This window comes from Odocoileus virginianus, chromosome 7, assembly GCF_023699985.2.
Source record: "Odocoileus virginianus isolate 20LAN1187 ecotype Illinois chromosome 7, Ovbor_1.2, whole genome shotgun sequence".
Classification (NCBI taxonomy): domain Eukaryota; kingdom Metazoa; phylum Chordata; class Mammalia; order Artiodactyla; family Cervidae; genus Odocoileus; species Odocoileus virginianus.
This window is the reverse complement of record NC_069680.1, coordinates 75,106,373-75,130,517: the sequence shown is the minus strand read 5'-3', so window position 1 is coordinate 75,130,517 and position 24,145 is coordinate 75,106,373. Positions and strand designations below refer to the sequence as shown.

The following is a 24,145-nucleotide window of genomic DNA, read 5'->3' as shown; positions in this document are numbered from 1 at the left end:
AAGGGACATCACAGCAAATTCTGCCTCCTTGGGGCGGAGGAGGATTGTGCAGATAGTGGGACCATCTCCCAAGGCCAGCCTCTTGCCTCTTCTGCACTCAGGGCAGATATCAGGGGGGCCTACAGCACCAGTACACCTCGGTGAAAGGGCTGGAGGAGTGGTGGTCCCTGGGAACCGGCGGAGGTAGCAAATGCCACGGCCTGAGATGGCCTGAAGTGGCCACGGTCCAGTGGGACCACGGCGGGTGCCAAAGAAAATGGGGAATGTTGGGCCTGGGATGCTGGGCTCCATGCTCTTTCTGATGCTCGGGCTGCAGCCTCTACCGCTTAGCCGAGGGAGATTCCTGCACCAACCCCCAAGCTCGAGAAGCTTCCACCTGGGCACCAGACATCACGGAAGCACCTGGGAGAAGCTGAAATCCTGCAAGGGTGCCTTTGACCTGTACTTCATAGTGGACGCGTGAGTGGCTCTCCTACCTGGCCCAGGTGCTCTTCAGGGAACCTCTGTCTACAGAACCACTTCATGGCAGTGGAAGGGCCACTTATGAGACAAGAATAGTCTTAATTAGACCCAAGGAATAGACCTCTGTGTCCTCCTTGCTCCTGAGTTAGGAGTGCCCTGGGTCTTTGTCCCCTGGGACGTTTATATTTTGGAAAGTAAACAAAACACCATAGGGTTTCTGGATGGCTGTCAGTCTCTCCATCAATTTGACCTGGATGTGACCTGCATGTCTCTTAATCAGCTTGAGGGGCAGGTGATTGCCAAGAGCTGTCTTCTCAGTACTTGGGAGAAGCTCATTGTGATTTCTGGGTTTGTTTCATTTCTGTTTTGTTATTTACCCAGTGACTTCTATTTCTACTGCCTGCAGAGAAATTTCTACCGTCCTGTCATCTGTGAAACATTCTCATGGTGTCACTACTTACGAGTCCTTTGATTTGCAGGTTCTAAATGTTTTGCTGCTTTCTTGGACAACTTGGACACCCACGTGAATGCTTGTGTGCACTTTCTAAACAGTTTGCTCTGTTTGCATATGGCTTTGGGAAACCTGGGCCTCTCATTAAGTACCTTCTGGTCCTCAAGGAAGGAGAGGGGAAGGCAGGTCTTCATACTGCAGATATTGCCTTGGTTCCATTGTCAACTTCTCTGTAGGGCTGAGGATACATTTTACTTATTCAGTAGTAACAATGATATGACTCTCAGTATCACTGAAGCACTTTACAATCCCCAAATCCCTTTACTGCATATCTGTTATTATTAAAACTGTTCTGGAAGTAGAGTAGGGAAAGTATTTGCATATATAATCAACTGGAAAGAGGGAAGGTTCCTAGACATTGGATGAAGTAACCCAGAGGCTGGTGAGAGTAACAGGACTGAATCCTGGATTCTACAAATGGGAAAAGGAGCCGACTGTTGCCAAGAAAGGGCCCTACGCACTAATTTCCCAGCCCCAGGTCATCAGGATTAAGCCTAGATTATGGCTACAGTGGAATGATGTTGTTCAGTTGCTAAGTCATGTCTGACTCTTTGGGACCCCAGGCTTCCCTGTCCTTCACTGTCTCCCAGAGTTTGCTCAAACTCATGTCCATTGAGTCAGTGATGCCATCCAACCATCTCATCCTCTGGTGCCCCCCTTCACCTTCTGCCCTCAATCTTTTCCAGCATCACAGTCTTTTCCAGTGTATTGGCTCTTACCAGACACATTGGCTGGAGCAAGTCACCCACTTCTCTCTGCCACAAGTGACCCTACCTGTACAATGATGATCTTCAAATCCACTTCACCAGGGTGTGAAGATGATGAAGGGCAATTCATAGGTGGTTTTTCTACTATAACATCAGATGAAATAATAGAATGAAAGTATGGGAGGAACTGCTGAGGAAGGCAGAGCCCCACTCTCTGGACATCCTCTGCATTCCAGAGGACCGTGATCCAGCCCTCACTGCCCTTTGTGGAGAGGTGGGCTACCAGTTAAGTTAGTGTTTTTGAAGTCATCCGGGACATTCCACTCATGATATTAGCATTCCTGTTCATTCATTCATTCCCTTATTAATTCATCCATTTGCAGATAACTACTGAGCCATGCTATACTTTAGCCACTGTTGGGGGAAGTAGGGATAAGGCAGAAAACAAAATTCAGCAAAGTCTTTGTCCTCCTGGAACTTCCATTTTAGAAGAGAGACAAGTGATAAATAAGAGGAGAATAAGTATTATTTTACATGGGAATAAGCATACTGGAGGATTTCCAGACAGGGGAATGGAAAGTGTTCTGTGTGTATGTGTGTGTGTGTGTGTGTGTGTGTGTGTGCACGCGTGCGTGTGCACGCTTAGTCACTCAACCGTGTCCAATTCTTTACAACCATTTGGACTGTAGCCCACCAGGCTCCTCTGTCCAAAGGGTTTTTCCAGCAAGAATACTGGAGTGGGTTGCCACTTCCTCCTGCAGGGGATCTTTCCCACCCAGAGATCGAAACTAGAGACTATACTAAGAAGCTGGTCGGGAAGGCCAAGCTCACAGACTGGAAGGTGAGAAGTGGAAGAACTGCATGTTTTTTGTACAGAGAACATGTACAATTGGATTGTGATCTAAAAGAGATACAGCTGATGGTTACCAAGTGTAGAGCCTGCTAGGAGACCAGTGAGGGGCCTGGGGCAGGGATCCAGGGAGAAGATAATGGTACTATGGTCCAGTAGGGCATGGGTGGTGATGATGAGGGCCAGATTCTGGAGCTCTTTTGAAGGCAGAGGCAACAGAGTTCCAGACAGAATTGATCGGGGGAAGCCATCTGTGTCCCTACACTGAGGATAAGTATAGAGGAGAAAAGTGATTTCATCACTCTTACTAGTGTGAATCAATTTATTACCCCTATTTTACAGACGAGGCAAGGAGGCTGCTCAGGGCCAGAGAAGGACTAGAAGCAATGTTCTATTTTCTTCTTGGGTAGGATTGATCAGAAGAGGATAGATGGAAGGAGCAGGCAGAGTGAAAAGAGAAAAACGGTTCAAGGAGGCCCAGTGAGAGGTTGGGAAAAGACAGACAGGAGCCTGGGGACAGGTGTGTGCAATGAGAAAATAGGGACACGGGCCCTAGAGGAGCACCCACATGAGATCTACAGGTGGAGGAACAGAGGGATTGGTGTAGAGGAGAGAAGCAGGACTTCAAGGTCCACCCACATCAGGCACATGAGGGTTCTGGGCAGTGTCACCCAGGGTGCGCTAAGGAGAGGGGCTCAGAGTTGCCATTTCTGATACTAACTGATAAACTGAGGCGCAATTAAATTTTTAAGAATTTATCTGAGCATACATGGAGTTGAATTAGGAAATGCCAAATCAAAATTGTTAGAAGCACTTCACCACCAGGTTACTGATCGCTTCGCTTCACTCTTTTTCTTTCTACTCCTGAAACTCGATAATTTCAATCGTCCTGTCCTCAGCTTTGTTGGTTCTTTGTGTTGTCTGCTAAAATATGATATTGAACCACTCTAAAGAATTTTTCAGTTTAAATATGGAACTTTTCAGCTCCAGAATTTGTTTGCTCTTTTAATAATTTATGCCTCTTGTTGATACTATCATTTTTCTTATATACTGTTTTCCTGATTTTATTTGTCCTTATTTTCCCTTGACTCTAAGCTTCTTCAGGTTTTTGTCTAGAAAGTCTGGAGCCTTGGTATCCATGGGAATGGCTTCTGTAAATTTATTTACATCCTTTGAATGAGCATTGATCTATTTCCTTATATGTTTTGTTGAAAATTATTTTTAAACTATAATGTGGTTACTCTAGAAGTCAGAATTCCCCATTGGCTATTGGGATGTGTGTTTCTGTTATTGTAGAAGTATGCAGCAGTTTATACTGAAACTTTTCCAAACTACTTTTGCAAATAATATTACTTGCAATATTACTGTAATCACTGGAATTGCTGTTTCATTAGCTCATAGTCAGCTAATTTTTGATAGAGATTTCCTTGTTTTCCAGAAGTTGAACAAATATAAAATCATCCCCAAAAGAAATAAACAGAAAGAGATAGGAGACAGACAGACAAAACAGCACTTCTCTCAACCATTGCAGAATGGTTATTTGCTGGGGTATTCTTTCACCACTTAGATAGGCTTGCTCTGAGCCTAGATACCTACTCAAGGTAAAAGCTAAAGGTCTTCTCAGAACTTTTCTAGCATACTTCTGGCCCTGGCATATGTGTGGCTTTTTGAATTCACTTGTATTACACCTATTTTTGAGCATTCTAATGTTCATCCAAACAGCTTTAAAGAGATGTACATAATAATCCATAAGTAAGATCTACACTGATTCTTCTAGAATCAAGAAGAACTTGCAACTGGACCACTGATCAAGATCAAAATGGCCACTATACCAAAGAGGGAGTAGGGGAAAGGCGAATAAAATTGCCACAAAACTCTTATGCCATTTTGAAGAGAACTATTTCTTGATTGCGCATTTGCCTTATTATTTACATTTTATTGTTTTCTAGAATGTTTACAAAGTTGGTGTTGACAGCTTATTGGTAAAGAATCTGCCTGTAGTGCAAGAGATCTGGGTTCGATCCCTGGGATGGGAAGATCCCCTAGAGTAGGAAATAGCACCCCGCACCAGCATTCTTGCCTGGAGAACTCCATGGACTAGAGGAGCCTGTTGGGCTACAGTTCATGGAGTCACAGAGTCGGACACAACTGAGTGACTAACACTTTCACTTTCACTTTCAGAGTTCTTACAAAGTTGATGTTGACAGCTTATTGTTGTTTACTCAATGTGTCCATGGGAGAATGAGGACTTGGAGTTTTAGAATCTGCCATTTAATTCCATTCTCCATGCTACAAGTTTTTGTTTGCAATTTCATTTTTACATTTAGGATGATATGCTTAAACATAAATTTAAAATCAGACACTATTACAAAGTTTACAATGTAAAAAAAGAATCTGGGAGGCTCCTGCCTGCAGGCAGACTCGACTGTCTTAGCCACCAGGGAATTCCTTCCTTTCTGATACCACTCCCCAAAGGTAGCCATCTACAAACCTTCCAGACTTTTCTGTTGGCATTATGATCATGTTTCTAATACAGTGCTTGTACTGACTGCTGTTTCCTGCTGTGAGAGTTTGCAAGTTCCTTATTGCCCTCTTACCATGGGAGAGGAAAAGTTAACATTTTTATAGCTCAGCTCCCCTGCATGATTCTGCCCCAGCAACTTCCAATCTCTCAGCACAGCTATATCACTAACACGCTTTGACCTAAAGTTTTAATAGTGGAGATGTCCTCAAATTTCTGGTAATCCTCATCTCTTCATTTTCATTTAGGAGTGAGGCACTAAATCATGATTAAAGCTCTATGTGTCAAAAGCCCACATAGTTGCTCTGTTCCATACTACCTTTTCTAAGGGACCTGTAGATCTCTGTGGTGTTGTCCATTGTCTATGCACTCTCATGGATGTGTGTGTGTGTGTGCACACGTGCATATATTCTAGAATCTAGACCTTCTTTCAAAATAATCACAAACTGGAAATTCTCCCAGAGTAGCTGCATGGGTTGAAGGTACTTGTTTCCTGAAAAATCTTTTGAAGATCCTCTTTACTGAGAGGGATCACAGAAGATAGGAGTAATGAGAAGGAAAGTAGAAAGTGGTACCAATATTTAGAAAGGCGTTTTCTTACACATTAGCATAGGAGCTTCCAAGAGAAAGTGTGTGTTATGAGTGGATTGAGAGGATCTGACACTTCACAACAGAGCAATTATCAAACACAACCATAACACCTAGAGCTGACAAGTGTGATGTGTAGAGCCTGGCTTTTTCAGCTAGATGTGGGTTTAAATCCGTGGTAACCTTGGAAATTTTAGCAAATTCCTTGATCTGTGAAAGCCTCAGTTTTCTTTCTTGCATCATAGGGGTGTTTTGGAATCGGAAATCATGCATATAAAGTGATGGGTATATATGTGCTGCGTAAACGATAATCCTCAAATTGTTAGAGTAATCCAACAGCTACTTTACTCACCATCTCTTGACAGATTTAGATGCAGCCTAGAGGAGGCAGAAGGAAAGGTAAAGAAAAGGATGTTCTTGGGTATAAGGGAATCACACATTTGATACTCAGCATATTTATGAATATGATGATCACTGGAGGTGAAAGGAAGGAACTTGTGGTGGGTTCCTCAGACTCATTTTCACATTCACTGGAAAAGAGCCCAAGACAGGGCACCAGCCTCAGTTACAGTCTTACCATGTACAGAACCTTGACAAACACTTAGCCAGTGAGACCTACATTTGCCCTTCATAACCTGGCCTAGTGCAGCCTGCAGAGGTGTGGGATTGCAAGGACCTTCGAACCCTGAGTGGCTAGGACACATATAGCTACTTCCCACCTAGACAAAAGGGGCATTGAGGCCACAACACCCTTCAGCCTCCTCTGTCTCCATCCTGGCAATAGCGTTAAAGGTAACGGGAACAAGGATCTGGAAGGCCAAAGAAGGGCCCGAGGCTTTCCCTGCTGGTGGGATATCATGATGCCAGGACAGCAGTGTTCCAGGCCATGTTCAGCCCTTCCCCAGACAGTGGTCCCAGAAAAAGCCCTTAGTGTCCAGAGTGGCTCAGCTTTGCAGACTGATGAGAAGAAATGGAAACAAAATGCTCCGAGTAACACACCCTCGCTGGCCTGAGGCCAGTGCGTATTGGGTGCCCGTAAGTGAGGGACAATGAGAGCCAACATAGCAGAATCACTGGAGGCCTTTATAACCAACACATCATCCCTCTTTTCTTGTCTTTGAGCCCCAAGTAAAATGATTGACCCTCCTGATTTGCTACCCAAAGTCCCTCAACCCCCTGCACATGAATCTGGTTGATCATCCTCCCCAGCACTCACAGTGATAAAAATCACTGTGACCCGAGGGTGATTTTTAATAGGGTGACCCACTGAGGTCACTAAGAGAGTGTGGCAGCCTTGTGCTACCTGGGATGGGGAGGATTTTCTAAAGTTTCTGCTAGAATCTGGAGAAGCAGAAACTCCACCCACTGGATGGATGCCCCTTATGCCTCTGACTCAGGTCTTCTTTGTTTTCAGGTCACAGAAGGCAAATAACATTTGGAAGGACATTATCAAATTAGTGGATGAAATAGTGAAGAAGTACACAAAGTATGGCTGGTGTTTTCCTCTTCTGGGCTGGGTACACAGCTCTCTAGATTTGGTGGTCACAGAAGTCCCTTTGGTCAAGGGCACAGAACCCGGGGACGGGAGTGTTCTGAAGCAGAAAGGACACATCACTCTGGTTCTATCAAGTCTCAGCACATTTCTTGGCTCCTGCCTGTGAGTCAAGCCACACTGTAAGGGACATAGTCTGTCCTTGAGACTTCACAGATTAAGAAACAGGCAAACCAGTAACCAAATACCGAGTTAAATGGTGCCAAGGGTTAAGGGAAATGTGCAAAGGAATTACTTGCAACTTTAAGGGAAAAGCAAGTATTCTTATTTTTTAAAAACCAAATGTGACTTCCTAGGGGATCTGAAATTTTGAACTACATCCAAAGAAAGGGAAAAGACAGGGTAACAGGAATAATCAAGGAGGTTTCTTATGGGGTGAGTGGTCTATTTAACTGGAGAGTAGGGTTAACTCAGGGGAAGGGTGAGAAATGAGTCTGAATAGGACAGCATGGGGCCAGAACCACTGAGGCTCATAATGCCAAGCCAAGGGGCTTAGAATTCTGGCTGTGAGAAATTTGGAGCTATAGCTGATTCTTGAGTAAGTGTCTAATATGGTACATGATGTCCTCCAGGTAGAAAAGTCTGATAGCAAGGGTCAAAATGACTTGTAACAAGAGCCAAGAGAAGTAGAGAGCGCAGCTGGGACCTATGGCAGCAATTAAGATAAAAAATAATGAGGATCATTGGATGTGGAGAAGGGGAAGATGTGTGAAAGGCTGAAATGAGGTAGAATAATTTCTTTGATTAGAGCAGGACATGGGGAAGGTGGGCAAGGAGGGAAAAGGAATGAAGTTACAAAGAATATTACAGTAGAAAAGAGGCCAGTCGAGAGAATCATGCAAAAGTAGATAGGTGCCTATCTTCTGGTGCATGTGCCATGTGCATGCCTGTGTGTGTGAGAGAGAGAGAGAGAAAGAGACAGAAGGAGATTTGGAGTGGGGGGTGGGTATATAGGGATGGAGCAAGAAGGCCCCACGTCTCCACAGGCCTCAAAATCCTCTACTAAGTTGTAGGAACCTCCGGGGTTCAGGAAATGACCCCAAGGAGAAGAGTTGGAATGGGAGCAGGGAAACTGGCAAGCACCCACTTCATGGCTCCTCACTGGCTTCATTTGCATACTTCTTCTCCAGCCCTAACCTGCGGATGTCCTTCATCACCTACTCCATACAGGGCAAAACTGTCATGAAGCTCACCTCAGACAGGCAAGTGCTGTTTTAATCCACCAAGGTAGGCATGTTGGGAGGGGTCACAGGGAACTGAGGGGTTCGCTGAGGACCCACTGGGTGCAGACTAAACCATCTTGGGCTCCCCTTGGTCCCTAATTTGACCCCTCAGCCCTGCCTCCCTGGCCCCCACCGACCTCTGGCTGAGCTGGCACTGAGAGACCACATCCTGCTAAATATCTACACCCTATCTAAACTCTATCCTCTACCTATCCCATCCTCTCAGCCTCTGGATCAGTGCTAAGGGAAGTTGTCAAGCTGCTCCATCAGAGTCTAGGGCTTTTGGGCTTCTTGTGCTCCTGAAGAAATAGACCATAAGCTGGAAAAGATGCCTGAAGACTGTTCATGCCAGCAGAAAAGCAGTGATCCCAGGCTGCTGCAGGGATCTCTGTTGGCCTCTGTTAAAGCGGATAGCAGGGGATGAGACTGGGACACACCAGGGGGTGGGGCTTATGTTCAAGCTTATCTGGTGTGGTGGCTGAGCTGTTACAGAAAGTCTTAGAGGATGTGGCACCTGAAGGCTGGCTCTTGCCTCAGGCAGAAGGGATTCTGCCATGAGCTAAGATCTGAAAGCCCCTGGTCCTGCCCTGCCTGACCTAGCATGGGAACTGAGGAGGCCTGTGATCAGGACCAGTGGAGGCTGAACCAGGCCCTACCCACCCCACTCTTCCTGTCACTTTTGGGAGGATTTCTTTTTTGTTGAGAGCACCCCCAAATATGGGGGACCAGTCCACTACAGGGGTCTATGGCAGGGGAGGAGGGAACAGGGCAGGAGTATCAGCAGAGTGACTTCTCAAACTCAGCCTTCCTTGTTGGAGGATAATGCCCTCATTAGGGACCGCTCACTAGGGACTCTTTATGTGCCAGCAGTACAGCCAGTCATGTCGGGGGTACCAGATCCACAGGTGCATATCCGTGGGTGCACCCCTCTCAACACAGATGGTCAAGGCAGGGCCCTTGCTGAGTCCCCTGAGGTCTGGATGCCTGAGACAGAGATGAGCACTTTGAAAGCCAGGCCTGACTTACGGGACTAACAAAACTGCATCCTCCAGGCTCTCTGGATGAGAGATGAAGAGGGCCTGACTAAGTTCTGTCAGTGGCAGAAACATGGCCAGAAGGGTCACGACAGGACCACTTGTGTGCTCTCTGGTCCAGGCAGGTCTGCACAGGGGAGAATGATGCCAGGGGTTGTTTTTAATGATCAACCACCATCTCCCTCTATCCTCTTTTCTGATTTTTCAGACAAGAAATAAGTCATGGTCTTAGCCGACTTCAGAACATAGTGCCTACAGGAGCCACAAACTTGCAGGAAGGGTTGATAAAGGTACAAAGACAGTTGAGAATTTATTCTGCTTTGTCAAGTTCTTAGAGTATCATTTGGTCATCTGACTGCCCTCCCCCAACTTTCTTTCAATTTGTTGCAGGCAAATAAACAGATTCAACATGCTACCTCGGGAAGTAAGTTGCCCACTGACATCACTGTGCTCAGGTGGGACAGAGCCAGGCCCGGCCTCAGCGAGGGCTGGTGCAGACCCTCCTCGGCCAGCTCCTAGCGCTGACTCCTGGAGCGAGCTCCTTGCCCACTCTGTGCTGCAGGTTCCTCCTCCCCACAGTGAGGATGCAAAGCTCCCCCAGGGATGTTTCTGAGAACCACAAGGGGTCATGCATTACATTCCTGGTTCTTACTAGATATCAAGTGCTTGACCTACAGTTGAGCTGCATGAAAAAGAGAAGAGAAATTCCAGGGACACTGAGTAGATGGAGTTCAGTTTAGGGAGCAGAGACCTTGGGGTCCCCCTGGCTGCCCACACTCTGTCCACCACAGTTCTGGCTCTGCCTCCTTTCCCTTCAGCCTCTCCCCTCTGGCTGACTCATCCTGTGACCATGTTTCCAACAGTGGGAAAGGCTGTGCTCGGCCCAGAACCATCTGCATGTAGACGGTAGGGTTGCAGCCCTCATCAGGAAAGATGCAGAGACTGCTGGGGAAAGGCAGGGAGCTGGGCAGGGCCCGCTGCCCAAGCATCTGACAGTCAGTCTGGCTGTTCTTCCCTGCACTCTCCTGAGAGGCTTGTCCTTGCCAGGATGTAGCTGCAGTTGCCATTTAGGATAAAGGCTGTCCACCTGCCCCTAGTGAGGGTCCACCAGGAAGAGATCTGAGCCAGTCTCAGGCTCCTCATCTGTCAAGTGGGTCCTGGGCTAAGGCCCTTTCTCTCTAGGCATCTGAATAGTGGCTACTTGGATCAGGAGGAGGTGCGGGAGCCAAGCTGGAGGCCTAGCAGTGTGAACAGGTCTCTTCAGGTGCCTTTCTGACCAGGCCACTCCCTGCTTCTTCTGCAGAGAACAGTGCTTACAGCCTGATTATCACCCTGACTGCGGGGCCACTGCTACCAAGGACGTTACAGGACACAAAGAAGGAAGTGAGTTCTGTTCATCATTATCAGCTTTGTGCTCCATGTATTTGGGTTTTTGCACTCAAAATATTTTTTTCTCTTAGGCTCAACAGGCTCGGGATATGGGGGCCAAGGTTTACTGCTTGGGTGTAAAAGATTATAAGAGAGATCAGGTAATTCAGAACAGGTAACCAGGTGCCACTCTTGAGCCCAGCTGGGGAAAGCTTTCAAAGGCAGTTGTCCCAGCATCACCTAGCGGATGTCCCTCGACCCCACCCCAAGTGTTTGAACAACAGGTAGCCACAGCAGATGAATAGCAAGTGTTGTGTATACCTACACACCAGAGGTATGGGTGGAGAAGTTTTCCATTCCCTGAGGGGTGGGCTGCTGACAGACGCCAGGGTGTGGCCCTTGGAATCCAACATGGCAGCAAGCAAGAGCCTATCTCCTGGGACAGGACCTGCTGTGTGCCAACCATCTCCTCTCCCTTCTAGCTACATAATATTGTAGAAAGAAAGGACCAAATGTATGGGATAGATGAATTCAATTCTGCAGAAAAGCTTGTTGCCTCGGTGAGTGTGGGTTAAACATGAGAGGGGAGGTGAACTGCCTTTTCCCCATGTCCCTGCTACCAGTCTCCCTGACCCTGCCACCCCTCTGTTCCAGCTTGTGAAAAATTCGTGTAAGGAAATGATGGCTGCGGACACACACTTTGTCTGTTTAGGAGGTAAGAACCAAGACACAGATCTAGACAGAAGTGTGTGTGTGTGTGTGTGTGTGTGTGTGTGTGCGTGTGATGCATTCACGTGGCATAAGAATGTTATGACTGTGGGGGGAGGTATCTGTGGTGTTTTTGTATGTGGTGTGATTGCATATATATTGTATGTGTGCTTTGAGTGGAGGGTGTATAGTATGTGTTTTGGTGTACATGAGTGTGGTGTTATGTGGTGTATGTGGTTTTATGTGGTATACATGAGTGTGTTATGTGCATGTGAGGGGATTATATATAAATCTGTCCAGAATATGTGTTTTTGATATAGAAGTAAATGTGTGATTATATAACATGTATATGCCAGGGGCTGTGTGGATGTTGCTGTTACTGTTTAGTCCCTAAATCGTATCTGACTCTTTGGATCCTATGGACTGTAGGCTGCTAGGCTCCTCTGTCCATGGGATTTCCCAGGCAAGAATACTTGGATGAGTTGCCATTTCCTTCTCCTTGGGATCTTCCCTGCCCGTGGATTGAAACCACATCTCCCACATTGGCAGGCAGATTCTTTATCACTGAGCCACCAGGGAAGCCCATATACATGTTTAATTACTTTTATCTTTCAGATTTATTGAGAGGTTATTGACAAATAGCTCTGAATGAGTTTAAGGTATACCACATAATGGTATAGACTTGAATACATACTGCAAAATAGGTGACAAAAGTAAATTTAGCTCTTAAAATCTAAAACCAAAAGTTTCTTTTAAAAATCAAATATTTATTGATACTTAAAAACCCTCAACAATACTTAGCAAATGAAACTAAACATAAAAAAAAAATAATACATCAAGACTGACTAAGGATCATCCCAGAAATGCAACTGATTCAGTGCTTGAAATATCACTGAGTTTACCACATCAGGAAAATGGAAAAGAAAAATATGAATATTTCAATGGATGAAAAAAGAATTGGACAAAGTTCAAGTCCAGAATAATAAGAGCATATCTGACAAAGGCATCCACACAAATTCTCAAAGCTAACATTAGGTAGAGGTTTAGCTTATCCTGAAAACTGTAGAACATTTGCACAACTGCCTGCCTGCACGAATGTGGCCAACCTGCTCTTTTTCAAGCATATCTGCTTTACGAAGTATTTTTATTGCATACACGTGGCCCGTATCTTTCTTCTGAACAAGCCGCACCTCACCAAAGGCTCCTCTGCCTATTACTTTTAAGGACTCAAAATCTCCCGGTCCAAGTCTTGTTCTCTTCAAACGAAGAAACTCTGTTTCCTTCCGAGCATGCGCTGATCTCTGGCGTTGTTTCTCTTCATTCTTGAGGTTTTCTTCTTCCATCACTTTTTCTAACTTCTTTTGTCTCATTTCTCGTTCATGTTGAGCAATAAGGTCGCTATAAAAATTCTCCAGGGTCACTTTGGTCATTGTCACCCTTTCCTTTGTGTGACTACTCATGGGCGAGCAAGGTGTTGAGCCTGTCATTCCCCTGGCGGAGCCCCAGGGTAGGTAGGGCTGGGGGCGGCAAATAACCGCAAACGCCAGCCGGGCTAGCGGTCTCGATGTACGGAGAGGCGAAACCCCAAGAGCAGCCGCCAGCCTACCAGAGGAGGGGAGGGGACTCTGAAGTAGGGCCCGAGGGGCGGTTGCGGGTGAAGACAACAGGAGATCCCCAGCTGCCAGAAAAGACGGCAAGCGCGGGTGCCAAGGATGCCCAGTCGACCATTGCGGAGACCTGCGCCTACGGCCAGGGGGCCAGACTGCGCACGCATGACTTTCCGGAGTCCCAGCGAGGATTCCGGGTCCGCACCAGCGCCGCCCCGCCCCTCCCCGCCTTATTCCAGCCCGAGAGGCCGGGTTGAGGGAGCAGAAGTGTGAGGGGTGGAGTCTTCTTCTCTTCTTTATCCATTCCTCTGTTGGTGGACATTTAGGGGGCTTCCATGTCTTAGCCACTGGAAACAGTGCCATAATGAACATTGGGGTGCATGTATTCTTTCAGATCATGGTTTTCTCTGGATTTATGCCCAAGAGTGGGATTTTGCAGGGTCATATAGTAGCTCTATTTTTATTTTCTTAAGGAACCGCCATACTGTTCTCCAACGTGGCTATACGAATTTACATTACTGCCAACTGTGTAGGAGGGTTCCCTTCTCTCCACACCTTTTCCAGCACTTATTGTTTACAGATTTTTTGATGATAGCCATTCTGCCTGCTGTAAGATGGTGCATCATTGTAGGTTTGATTTGCATTTCTCTAGTAATTAGTGATGTTGAGCATCTTCCATGTGTTTTTTGGCTATCTATATGTCTTCTTTGGAGAAATGTCTGTTTAGATCTTCTGCCCATTTGGGTGATTGGGTTGTTTGTTTTGATACTATTAAAAATTATATGGTGTTTTTAAGTGGTGCCTGACTCTTTTTAACCCCATCAACTGCAGCATGCCAGGCTTCCCTGTCCTTCACACTGTCTCCAGAAGTTAGCTCAAACTCATGTGTATTGAGTCAGTGATGCCATCCAACCATCTCATCCTCTGCCACCCCCTTCTATCCTGCCTTTCCCAGCATCAGTCTTTTCCAATGAGTCAGTTCTTCACATCAGGTGGCCAAAGTATTGGAGCTTCAACTTCAACATAAGTCCTTCCAATGAATATTTTGGACTGATTTCCTTTAGGATTGACTGGTTGGATCTCCTTGCTGTCCAAGGGACGCTCGAGAGTCTTCTCCAACACCACAGTTCAGAAGTATTAATTCTTTGGCTCTTAGCTTTCTTTATGGATTTGTGAGGTCCAGCTCTCACATCCATTACACAATTACTGGGAAACCCATAGCTTTGACTATATGGACTTTCATCAGAAAAGTGATGTCTGCTTTTTAATACACTGTCTAGATTTGTCATAGCTTTTCTTCCAAAGAGCAAGCATCTTTTAATCTCATGGCTGCAGTTACCATCTGCAGTGATTTTGGAGCCCAAGAAAACAAAGTCTGTCACTGTTTCCATTGTTTTCCCATCTATTTGCCATGAAATGATGGGACCAGATGCCGTGATCCTAGTTTTTTGAATGTTAAGCCAGCTTTTTCACTCTCCTCCTTCACCTTCATCAAGAGGCTCTTTAATTCCTCTTCACTTTCTGCCATTATAGTGGCATCATCTGCATATCTGAGGTTGTTGATATTTCTCCCAGCAATCTTGATTCCAGCTTGTGAGTCATCCCAGCCTGGTATTTCACGTGATGTACTCTGTTTGTAAGTTAAATAAGCAGGGTGACAGTATACAGCCTTGATGTACTCCTTTCCCAATTTTGAACGCATTCCATTGTTCCATCTCTGGTTCTAACTGTTGCTTCTTGTCCTGCATACAGGTTTCTTAGGAGACAGGTAAAATGGTCTAATATTCCCATGTCTTTAAGAATTTCCCATAGTTTGTTGTGATTCACACAAAGGCTTTTTTTTTTTTTTTTTTTTAGTGTACTCAATGAAGCAGAAGTAGATTTTTTTTTTTTAATTCCCTTGCTTTTTCTATGATTTAATGGATGTTGGCAATTTGGTCTCTGGTTCTTCTACCTTTTCTAAATCCAGCTTGTACATCTGAAACTTCTTGCTTCATGTACTGCTGAAGTCTAACTTGAAAGGTTATGAGCATAATCTTGTGAAATGAGTGCATCTGTACAGGAATTTTAACATTCTCTGGCATTGCCTTTTTTGGGGATTGGAATGAAAACTGAACTTTTCCAGTTCTATGGCCACTGCTGAGTTTTCCAAATTTGCTAGCATATTGAGTGCAACACTTTAACAGAATCATTTTTAAGGATTTGAAATAGTTTAGCTGGAATTCCATCACCTCCACTAGCTTTATTCATAGTAGTGCTTCCTAACACCCACTTGACTTCACACTCCAAGGTATCTGACTCTAGGTGAGTGACCACACCATCGTGGTTATCTGGATCACTGAGATTTTTTTTTTGTACAGTTTTTCTGTGTATTCTTGCCACCTCCTCTTAATCCCTTCTGCTTCTGTTAGGTCCATACATTTCTATCATTTATTGTGCCCATCTTTGTGTGAAATGTTCCCTTAATATCTCTAATTTTCTTGAAAAGATCTCTAGTCTTTGCCATTCTCTTATTTTCCTCTATTTCTTTACACTGTTCACTTAAGGAAGGCTTTCTTATCTCTCCTTGCTTTTCTCTGGAACTCTGCATTCAGTTGGCTATGTCTTTCCCTTTCTCTTTTGACTTTCAATTCTCTTCTTTTCTCAGCTATTTGTAATGCCTCCTCATACAACCACTTTGCCTTCTGCATTTCTTTTTCTTGGGGATGGCTTTGGTCACCACCTCCTGTACAGTGTTATGAACCTCCATCTATAGTTCTTCAGGCACTCTGTCTACTTGATCTAATCCCTTGAATCTATTCATCAACTCCACTGAATAATCACAAGGGATTTGATTTGGGTCATACCTGAATGGCCTAGTGGTGTTCCCTACTTTTTTCAATTTAAGCCTGAATTTTGCAATACAGAGCTGATGATCTGAGCCACAGTCAGCTCCAGGTCTTGTTTTTGCTGACTGTATAGAATTTCTCCATCTTTGGCTACAAAGAATATAATCAATCTGATTTGGGTATTGACTATCTGGTGATGTCCATGTGTAGTGTTGTCTCTTGTATTGTTGGAAGAGAGTGCTTGCTATGACCAATGTGTTCTCTTGGCAGAACTCTGTTAGCCTTTACCCTGCTTCATTTTGTACTCCAAGGCCAAACTTGTCTGTTACTCCAGGTATCTCTTGACTTCCTACTTTTGCATTCCAGTCATCTATGATGAAAAGAACATCTTTTATTCTGGAAAGTCTTGTAGCCCTTCATAAAACCACTCAACTTCACCTTCTCTGGCATTAGTGGTGGGGGTATAGACTTGGATTACTGTGATGTTGAATGGTTTGCCTTGGAAATGAATTGAGATCCTTCTGTTGTCTTTGAGATTGCACCCAAACACTGCATTTTGGACTCTTTTGTTGACTATGAGGGCTTGTCCATTTCTTCTAAGGGATTCTTGCTCACAGTAGTAGATATAATGGTCACCTAAATTAAATTCACTCATTCCCATCCACTTAAGCTCCCTGATTCCTGAAATGTCTGTCTTCACTCTTGCCATCACTTCCTTGACCACGTCCAATTTACCTTGATTCATGAACCTAACATTCTAGATTCCTATGCAATGTTGTCCTTACAGCATTGGACTTTACTTTCACCACCAGACACAACCACAACTGAAAGACATTTTCACTTTACTCCAGCTATTTGTTCTTTCTGGAGCTGTTTCTTTGCTCTTCCCCAGTAGCATATTTGACACCTACCGACATGGGGGGCTCATCTTCCCGTCATATCTTTTTGCCATTTCATTGTGTTCATTGGGTTCTCATCACAAGAAAACTGAGGTAGTCTGTCATTCCGTTCTCCAGTAGATGATATTTTGTCAGGCCCTGACTAGCAGGGGCATGCCCTTCATCTGCTCCATGTAGCCAGACAACATGACATGCCCAGTTGGCCCACTGCTGGAGCTGTTTGTAAATTTTGGAGACTAATCACTTGTTCACATTATTTGCAAATATTTTCTCCCAATATGTCTGTGGATTGTCTTTTCATTTTGTTTATTATTTCCTTTGCTGTTAAAAAACTTTTGAGTTTAAGTAAATGTCATTGGTTTATTTTTGTTTTTATTTCAACTATTCTGGGAGTCAGATTGAAAAAGATATTGCTGCCATTTATCTCAAAATGTATTCTATCTGTTTTCCACTAGGACTTTTATAGTGTCTGATCTCACATTTAGGTCTTTAATCTATTTTGAGCTTATTTTTTGTGTATGGTGTTAAAGAATAAACTAATTTTGGTTTTTTACATGTAGCAATGTCCAGTTTTCCCAGCACCATTTGTTGAAGAGACTGTCTTTCCAATATTGTGTAGTTTTGCTTCTTAGTCATATTAATTGATCATGTTGCTGCTGCTGCTAAGTCGTTTCAGTGATGTCCGACTCTGTGTGACCCCATAGACAGCAGCCCACCAGGCTCCTCCGTCCCTGGGATTCTCCAGGCAAGAATACTGGAGTGGGTTGCCATTTCCTTCTCCAATGCATGCATGCATGCTAAGTCAGTTCAGTCGTGTCCAACTCTGTGCAACCCCATGGACAGTAGTCCACCAGGTTTCTCTGTCCACGGAATTCTCTAGGCAAGAATACTGGACTGGGTTGCCATTTCCTTCTCCAAATTGATCATAGGTGCTTTAATTTATTTCTGGGTTTTCTATCCTGCTGCACTGAGCTATATTTCTATTTTTGTGCCAGTACTTTAATTTATTTTGAAATGCATCAAAAACTAAAATGAACCGATGAAGATAGAGAGAGCTAGATAGGTTAATATTAAAGGAAATACAACTGATAGTAATTGCAAATCCAGGTGGTGGAGAAAGGGGTGCCCACTGTACAATTGTTTCCACTTTACTGCAGATTTGAAATGATTCATAATAAAAGTTTGGAAGAAAAAGAATTTACTGAATGATAAAAATAAAGACATGGATATAGCCAAGCAGATCATAGTTTATACTGGGTGACAAGTGACTATAATAAGAAGAGGCCAAGGGCTGTGGGAAGCCAGAGGAGCCAGCTGACTAGGAAAGATTTCAGGTTTGAGGCACTCTGAGAGTGAAGTCTCAATAACTGGAGCCAGCAAGCTGAGGAAGGTTTTCCAGGAAGTCTAGGCCCACACTCACCAGTCTCTGCAGGTGGGCTTAGAGCAGAGGCTGGATGTGAGAGGGCACAGTCGTCTGGCTTGGGGGCCTCAGCCTTCGTGGTCAGGTGGGTTAGGGAAGTGGCCTTCTTAGCTCCTCAGGCTCTGTGTAGAGGATGGGCACAGAGGAGCACAGGCCTGGAGGCAGGGAGACCAGAGAGGCCTCTCCTTAGTCCTGGAGGGAGCGTGAGAGGCTGAAGAGGCCACGTGCCTCATGCTTACTCCCTCCTGGCATTCGCCTCATTTGAACCTCTGACTTATTCCGAATGACAGCCTGATGAACAGATTCTTCTACTTTATTTGGGGTCCAGGTTCTTGCCTTGAGCTTTCCATTTCAGTGACAGTCATGCTATGTGGCAGCTTTTGACAAGACGGCAGCAGTTGTAAAGGTCAGAGCAGCACCGCTGGGCCTCACTGGCAGAGGGTGTGCAGCAGGCACTTGCATCCCAGCTAGGCCACCATGGGGCATGAACGACAATGGGCAACGTCCACTGAGGTCTGCAGGCCTGTGAGTGTCCTGGGGACATGATCAGAGAATGGAAGCTGTCAGGCTGCTGCGCAGCTGGGATGTGAAGGACTCTGCACATATGTAGGGTCTCTCACCACATTGCACTGCCGGTCACAGGTCAGAGACAGGAGTCAGACAGATGCCACCCACAGAGGGCTCAGCTAGAGATGCTTTCATCCTGGGTGTTCTTTAACCACTTCCCTCCCCAACCTGGACTCAGCAGGAAGGTGGGGGCAGAGCCAGGGGTCAGTGATAGAAGCCTTAAAAGTAGCTCCTGTTGGTGAAAGCCTCCAGTTTCTAGATTCTGTGCCAGTCATTGGGAAACTCCACTGCTTCTACATCTCACTGAAGATCTGATAGTGGGTGTTGCTATTTCTACTTCTTGGAGATGAAATTGGAGCTGAAATTGGAACTGGATACTCAGCAATTTGCCTCAGTTTTGTGTCTGTGGGAGGCAGAGCTTGGATATGAACACTGCTCTAGACAGATGCCCATTAGTCAGAGACCACAGCCTATTGCACTGTAGCCTTGCAGTTCAGAATACTGAAGCCAGGACCAGTTTCCTGGGTCTGCGTCCAGTTGCATCCAAGCTGGATGCCGTTACCAGTGGGAGCTTGTGTTATCCACCTGCCTCAGCTCTACAAATCCCAGCAATGTGGATGCACAAACGGGTGCACACAGAATTCACTCAGATAGAGGGCTTCTAACAGAAACACAACTGAGCAGGATCCTCCCCACACTGATGCAGGGACTATTCCATGGGAGACATCCATGCCTGGAGGTGACATGATGACCCTGTTGATGAAAAAAGACACACTAACAGAAGAGCAGACTCCGTTTTATATAGCAGAAACAGTGTTAGCCATAGACTGTATTCAACTTGGATTCATCCACGGAGACATCAAACCAGACAACCTTCTTCTGGACAGCAAGGGCCATGTGAAGCTTTCTGACTTTGGCCTATGCACAGGACTGAAAAAAGCACATAGGACAGAATTTTATAGGAATCTTAACCACAGCCTCCCCAGTAATTTCCCTTTTCAGAACCCGAATTCCAAAAAGCAGAAACCTGGAAAAGAAATCGATGTCAGCTAGCCTTCTCCACAGTAGTCACTCCTGACTACATTGCTCCTGAGGTGTTCATGCAGACTGCGTACAATAAGCTCTGTGATTGGTGGTCACTGGGGGTGATCAAGTATGAAATGCTATTTGGATACCCACCTTTCTGTTCTGAGTCCCCTCAAGAGACACATAAGAAGGTGATGAACTGGAAAGAAACTTTGACTTTTCCTCCAGAAGTTCCTATTTCTGAGAAAGCCAAGGATCTAAGGATCTATGCTGGGAATGGGAGCATAGAATTGGAGCCTCTGGAGTTGAAGAAATAAAAAATAATTCTTTTTTTTGAAGGTGTTGACTGGGAACATATCAGAGAGAGACCTGCTGCAATATCTGCTGAAATCAAAAGTGTTGATGACACCTCAAACTTCAATGAGTTTCCAGAATCTGATATTCTTAAGCCAACAAGTAATCACCCTGAGACAGACTACAAGAACAAAGACTGGGTCTTCATCAGTTATACCTACAAGCACTTTGAGGGCCTGCCGGCAGGGGGACAGAGGGGGCAATACCTTCCTACATGAAAGCAGAAAAATAGTTTTCCTTGAAATGGGATCCTAAATCAAGCAGAGCTCTTTGTACAACATCTTGGTTTTCTCTTTTGAAAGAGTTTCCAGGAAGTTTATGGAACCCACCAACGTGTCACGGTGACCATGGTGATAGTAAGTGGATTCTATTCCATAACACATCTGATGACCGGTAGAACAAAGACAACCGCTTCTACTATATTGGCCATGAACAGCTGTCCTGCTTCTTTAGAAGCTTCCTGAGCCAGTCTGATGTTAAAAAAAAAAAAAAAAAAAACTCAAACTTTCCTAAGTTCATCAGAATGAAGGAGAAAAACAGCCATCATCCAACTTTGAGACTGTTAACATAAACTTATTATCAGCCAGTTCTATGATTCAGTGACATGCTTCCTGTCAAGACTACCAAGTATTTTTCTTCTTTACAGCTAAAAGTTCGTAGTACTAAAGGAAATATAGCAATAAAGAGCATCAGCAGCCAACATTCTGGCTGAAGGAAATGACCCACCATTCTGAATGGGTGGTTATGGTGGTTTCTTCTCACACCTCAGCCTCTGGCAAGTGGCTTTTGTAGCCTCCAATCATAGTGCACTTTATTTATGGTACTAGGATAAAGACCCTCAGTCCATTTTGATTTATTTGCTCCTGCCCATCTAAAATACTCATGCTACTTTTCTGAGTGTTGATGGAGGATGCCAGCTTGATCCACTGTTGCTCTTAGAAGGCCCAGAGGCTGCTGGACATCACCAAGGAGTCTCAGATCATGTGGAAAATCCTTATTTTCTCTTCACATCTGTATCAGAAAATCCCTTTGGATATTGCCATAGACCAGCAATACCCACAAGTGCTGCCAACAAGACCTCGGCTCATTCCTGGGAACACAGCAGGGGAAGCCGGGCAGAAGCTGGAGGCCTAGAACCCACCTGGCTAAGGTGCTGCTCCTATTCCATCTCCAGGACCTCCTTTCAAGTGGTGAGGGAACCAGCCTGGTACAAAGTGCAGGGCCACCTACAGATCCTTGTACACTTCACTCCTCAATCTCTGGTGCAACAGTATTTGTATTCTTAGTGTTTCTCCTCTCCCAACTTAAACCATTTTGCCTTGGAATCACGATTACAAATTTTTCCTCTGCAGATGCCTTCCTGGGAGATAGTCCTCTCCACCCTAAAGGGTCACCTGCAGGCCTGGGCTGACCAGGCCTGTCTTCTGGGGTGGTCTCTGAAGAGAGATCCTCTGAATTTTAGCATGAAGTGCCTTTTCTTTCACAGCTGCCACCACCTTTAGAGAACTTTTGCTGCATCAGAAAGATGTGGAGGCTCCATATTAATGCATTATTGCTTTAAAAAATTTTGAAGACTCTTAAAGCGTCAATTGCACCTATGTGGTAACTTTGCCTATTGCAAAGTGTTATGGTCATGTCACAACTGGGAGACTGCTTCCTGCCATTCATGAGGTTGTAAACATTATCTATGAAAGGAAAGTATGTCCTAGCTTAGCCATTCAGGAAAAAAAAAAAAAAAAAAGGAACATCAAAGTTATAGTAGTAAGTGAAACTGCTTTGGATTTTAATGACTTAGAGGAAGGAAAAAGAATTTTAGGGAAATGTTAACTCGGGATGAAGATAATGTGTTTGCCCCTTATTCTTTCAGTCATGCTTGCTGGTGACAAGGAAGTGAGTCTTTTGTGTAACTATGTAGTTTCTTTGGATTACTAAATAGTTGGTGTCTTGACCCCCATGTGTTTGGCAAGAGTGTGTGGTAATCGTGGGTAATGAGAATAAGAGTGTGATAGTCTATATGTTGGAAAGTGGCATGGGATATTTTTTTTGAGTGGGTGGGGGTGAATGCCCACATTTTAACTTTTAAACTTCTGGATAAGCTGTGTGAAAACAGTTGTATTTTAAAAAAGAAGAAGAAGATCTGGTACATATACACAATGGAATATTATTCAACCATTAAAAAGAATGAAATAATGCCACTTGCAGCAACATGGATGAACCTAGAGATTGTTATACTGAGTGAAGAAAATCAAACAAAGAAAGAGAAATATACTGTGTCATACCTTATATATGGAGTCTAAAAAGAAATACAAATAAATTTACAAAGCATAGGCTCACAGATTTAGAGAACGAACCTGTGGTTGCTAAAGGAAGGGATAGTTAGGGAGTTTGGGATAGATATGTACACAGTACTATGTTTAAGATGGATAGCCAACAAGGACCTACTGTATAGTACATGGAATTCTGCTCAATGTTAAGCAGCAGCTTAGATAAGAGGAGAGTTTAGGGGAGAATGGATACATATATATGTATGGCTGAATGCCTTCACTGTTGAGCCGAAAGTATCACATTGTTAATCAGCTATACCCTAATACAAAATAAAATGTTTAAAACAAAAAAGTTTGACTGGCCTGTAATGGTACCTCATTGAGGTTTTGATTTGCATTTCTCTGATAATGAGTGATGTTGAGCATCTTTTCATGTATTTGTTAGCCATCTGTATGTCTTCTTTGGAGAAATGTCTGTTTAGATCTTTGGCCCATTTTTTGATTGGGTCATTCATTTTTCTGGAATTGAGCTGCAGGAGTTGCTTGTATATTTTTGAGATTAATCCTTTGTTTCTTCATTTGCTATTATTTTCTCCCATTCTGAAGGCTGTCTTTTCACCTTGCTTATAGTTTCCTTTGTTGTGCAAAAGCTTTTAAGCTTCATTAGGTCCCATTTGTTTATTTTTGCTTTTATTTCCAATATTCTGGGAGGTGGGTCATAGAGTATCCTGCTGTGATTTATGTCAGAGAGTGTTTTGCCTATGTTCTCCTCTAGGAGTTTGATAGTTTCTGGTCTTCCATTTAGATCTTTAATCCAAAAGTCTACAAGCAATAAATGCTGGAGAGGGTGTGGAGAAAAGGGAACCCTCTTACACTGTTGGTGGGAATGCAAACTAGTACAGCCTCTATGGAGAGCAGTGTGGAGATTCCTTAAAAAACTGGAAATAGAACTGCCATATGACACAGCAATCCCACTCCTGGGCATACACACTGAGGAAACCAGATCTGAAAGAGACACATGTACCCCAATGTTCATCACAGCACTGTTTATCATAGCCAGGACATGGAAGCAACTTAGATGCCCATCAGCAGACGAATGGATAAGGAAGCTGTGGTACATATACACTATGGAATATTACTCAGCCATTAAAAAGAATTCATTTGAATCAGTTCTAATGAGATGGGATGAAACTGGAGTCCATTATACAGAGTGAAGTAAGCCAGAGAGATAAAGACCAATACAGTATACTAACGCATATATATGGAATTTTAAAAGGTGGTAACGATAAACCTATATGCAAAACAGAAAAAGAGACACAGATGTACAGAACAGACTTTTAGACTCTGTGGGAGAAGGTGAGGGTGGGATGTTCAGAGGGAACAGCATTGAAACAAGTATAGTATCAAGGGTGAAACAGATCACCAGCCCAGGTTGGATGCATGAGACGGGTGTTCAGAGCTGGTGCAGTGGGAAGACCCAGAGGGATGGGATGGAGAGGGAGGCGGGAGGGGGAATCGGGATGGGGAACACATGTAAACCCATGGCTGACTCATGTCAATGTATGGCAAAAACCACTACAATATTGTAAAGTAATTAGCCTCCAACAAATAAAAATAAATGGGAAAAAAAAAAGTTTAAAAAATATTACAGTCACC

General features: G+C 44.3%; 1 protein-coding gene and 1 pseudogene across 3 annotated transcripts in view; both read left to right on the top strand.

Moving 5' to 3' along the window:
- Nucleotides 1-24,145, top strand: part of LOC110138453 (titin-like) — a 46,130-nt gene continuing 21,985 nt past the window's right edge. For 2 of the 3 annotated variants that reach the window (XM_070470982.1, XM_070470983.1), the window contains exons 1-9: nt 1-459; nt 7,054-7,125; nt 8,322-8,393; nt 9,657-9,738; nt 9,839-9,872; nt 10,752-10,831; nt 10,909-10,977; nt 11,299-11,376; nt 11,471-11,531. In XM_070470982.1, the coding sequence (XP_070327083.1) occupies nt 257-459; nt 7,054-7,125; nt 8,322-8,393; nt 9,657-9,738; nt 9,839-9,872; nt 10,752-10,831; nt 10,909-10,977; nt 11,299-11,376; nt 11,471-11,531 (751 nt within the window). In that variant the 5' untranslated portion in view covers nt 1-256. The remainder of the gene's footprint in view (nt 460-7,053; nt 7,126-8,321; nt 8,394-9,656; nt 9,739-9,838; nt 9,873-10,751; nt 10,832-10,908; nt 10,978-11,298; nt 11,377-11,470; nt 11,532-24,145) is intronic. The other variant, XM_070470981.1, reaches the window with a different exon arrangement.
- On the top strand, nt 17,164-23,146 carry LOC139036080 (serine/threonine-protein kinase 38-like; annotated as a pseudogene).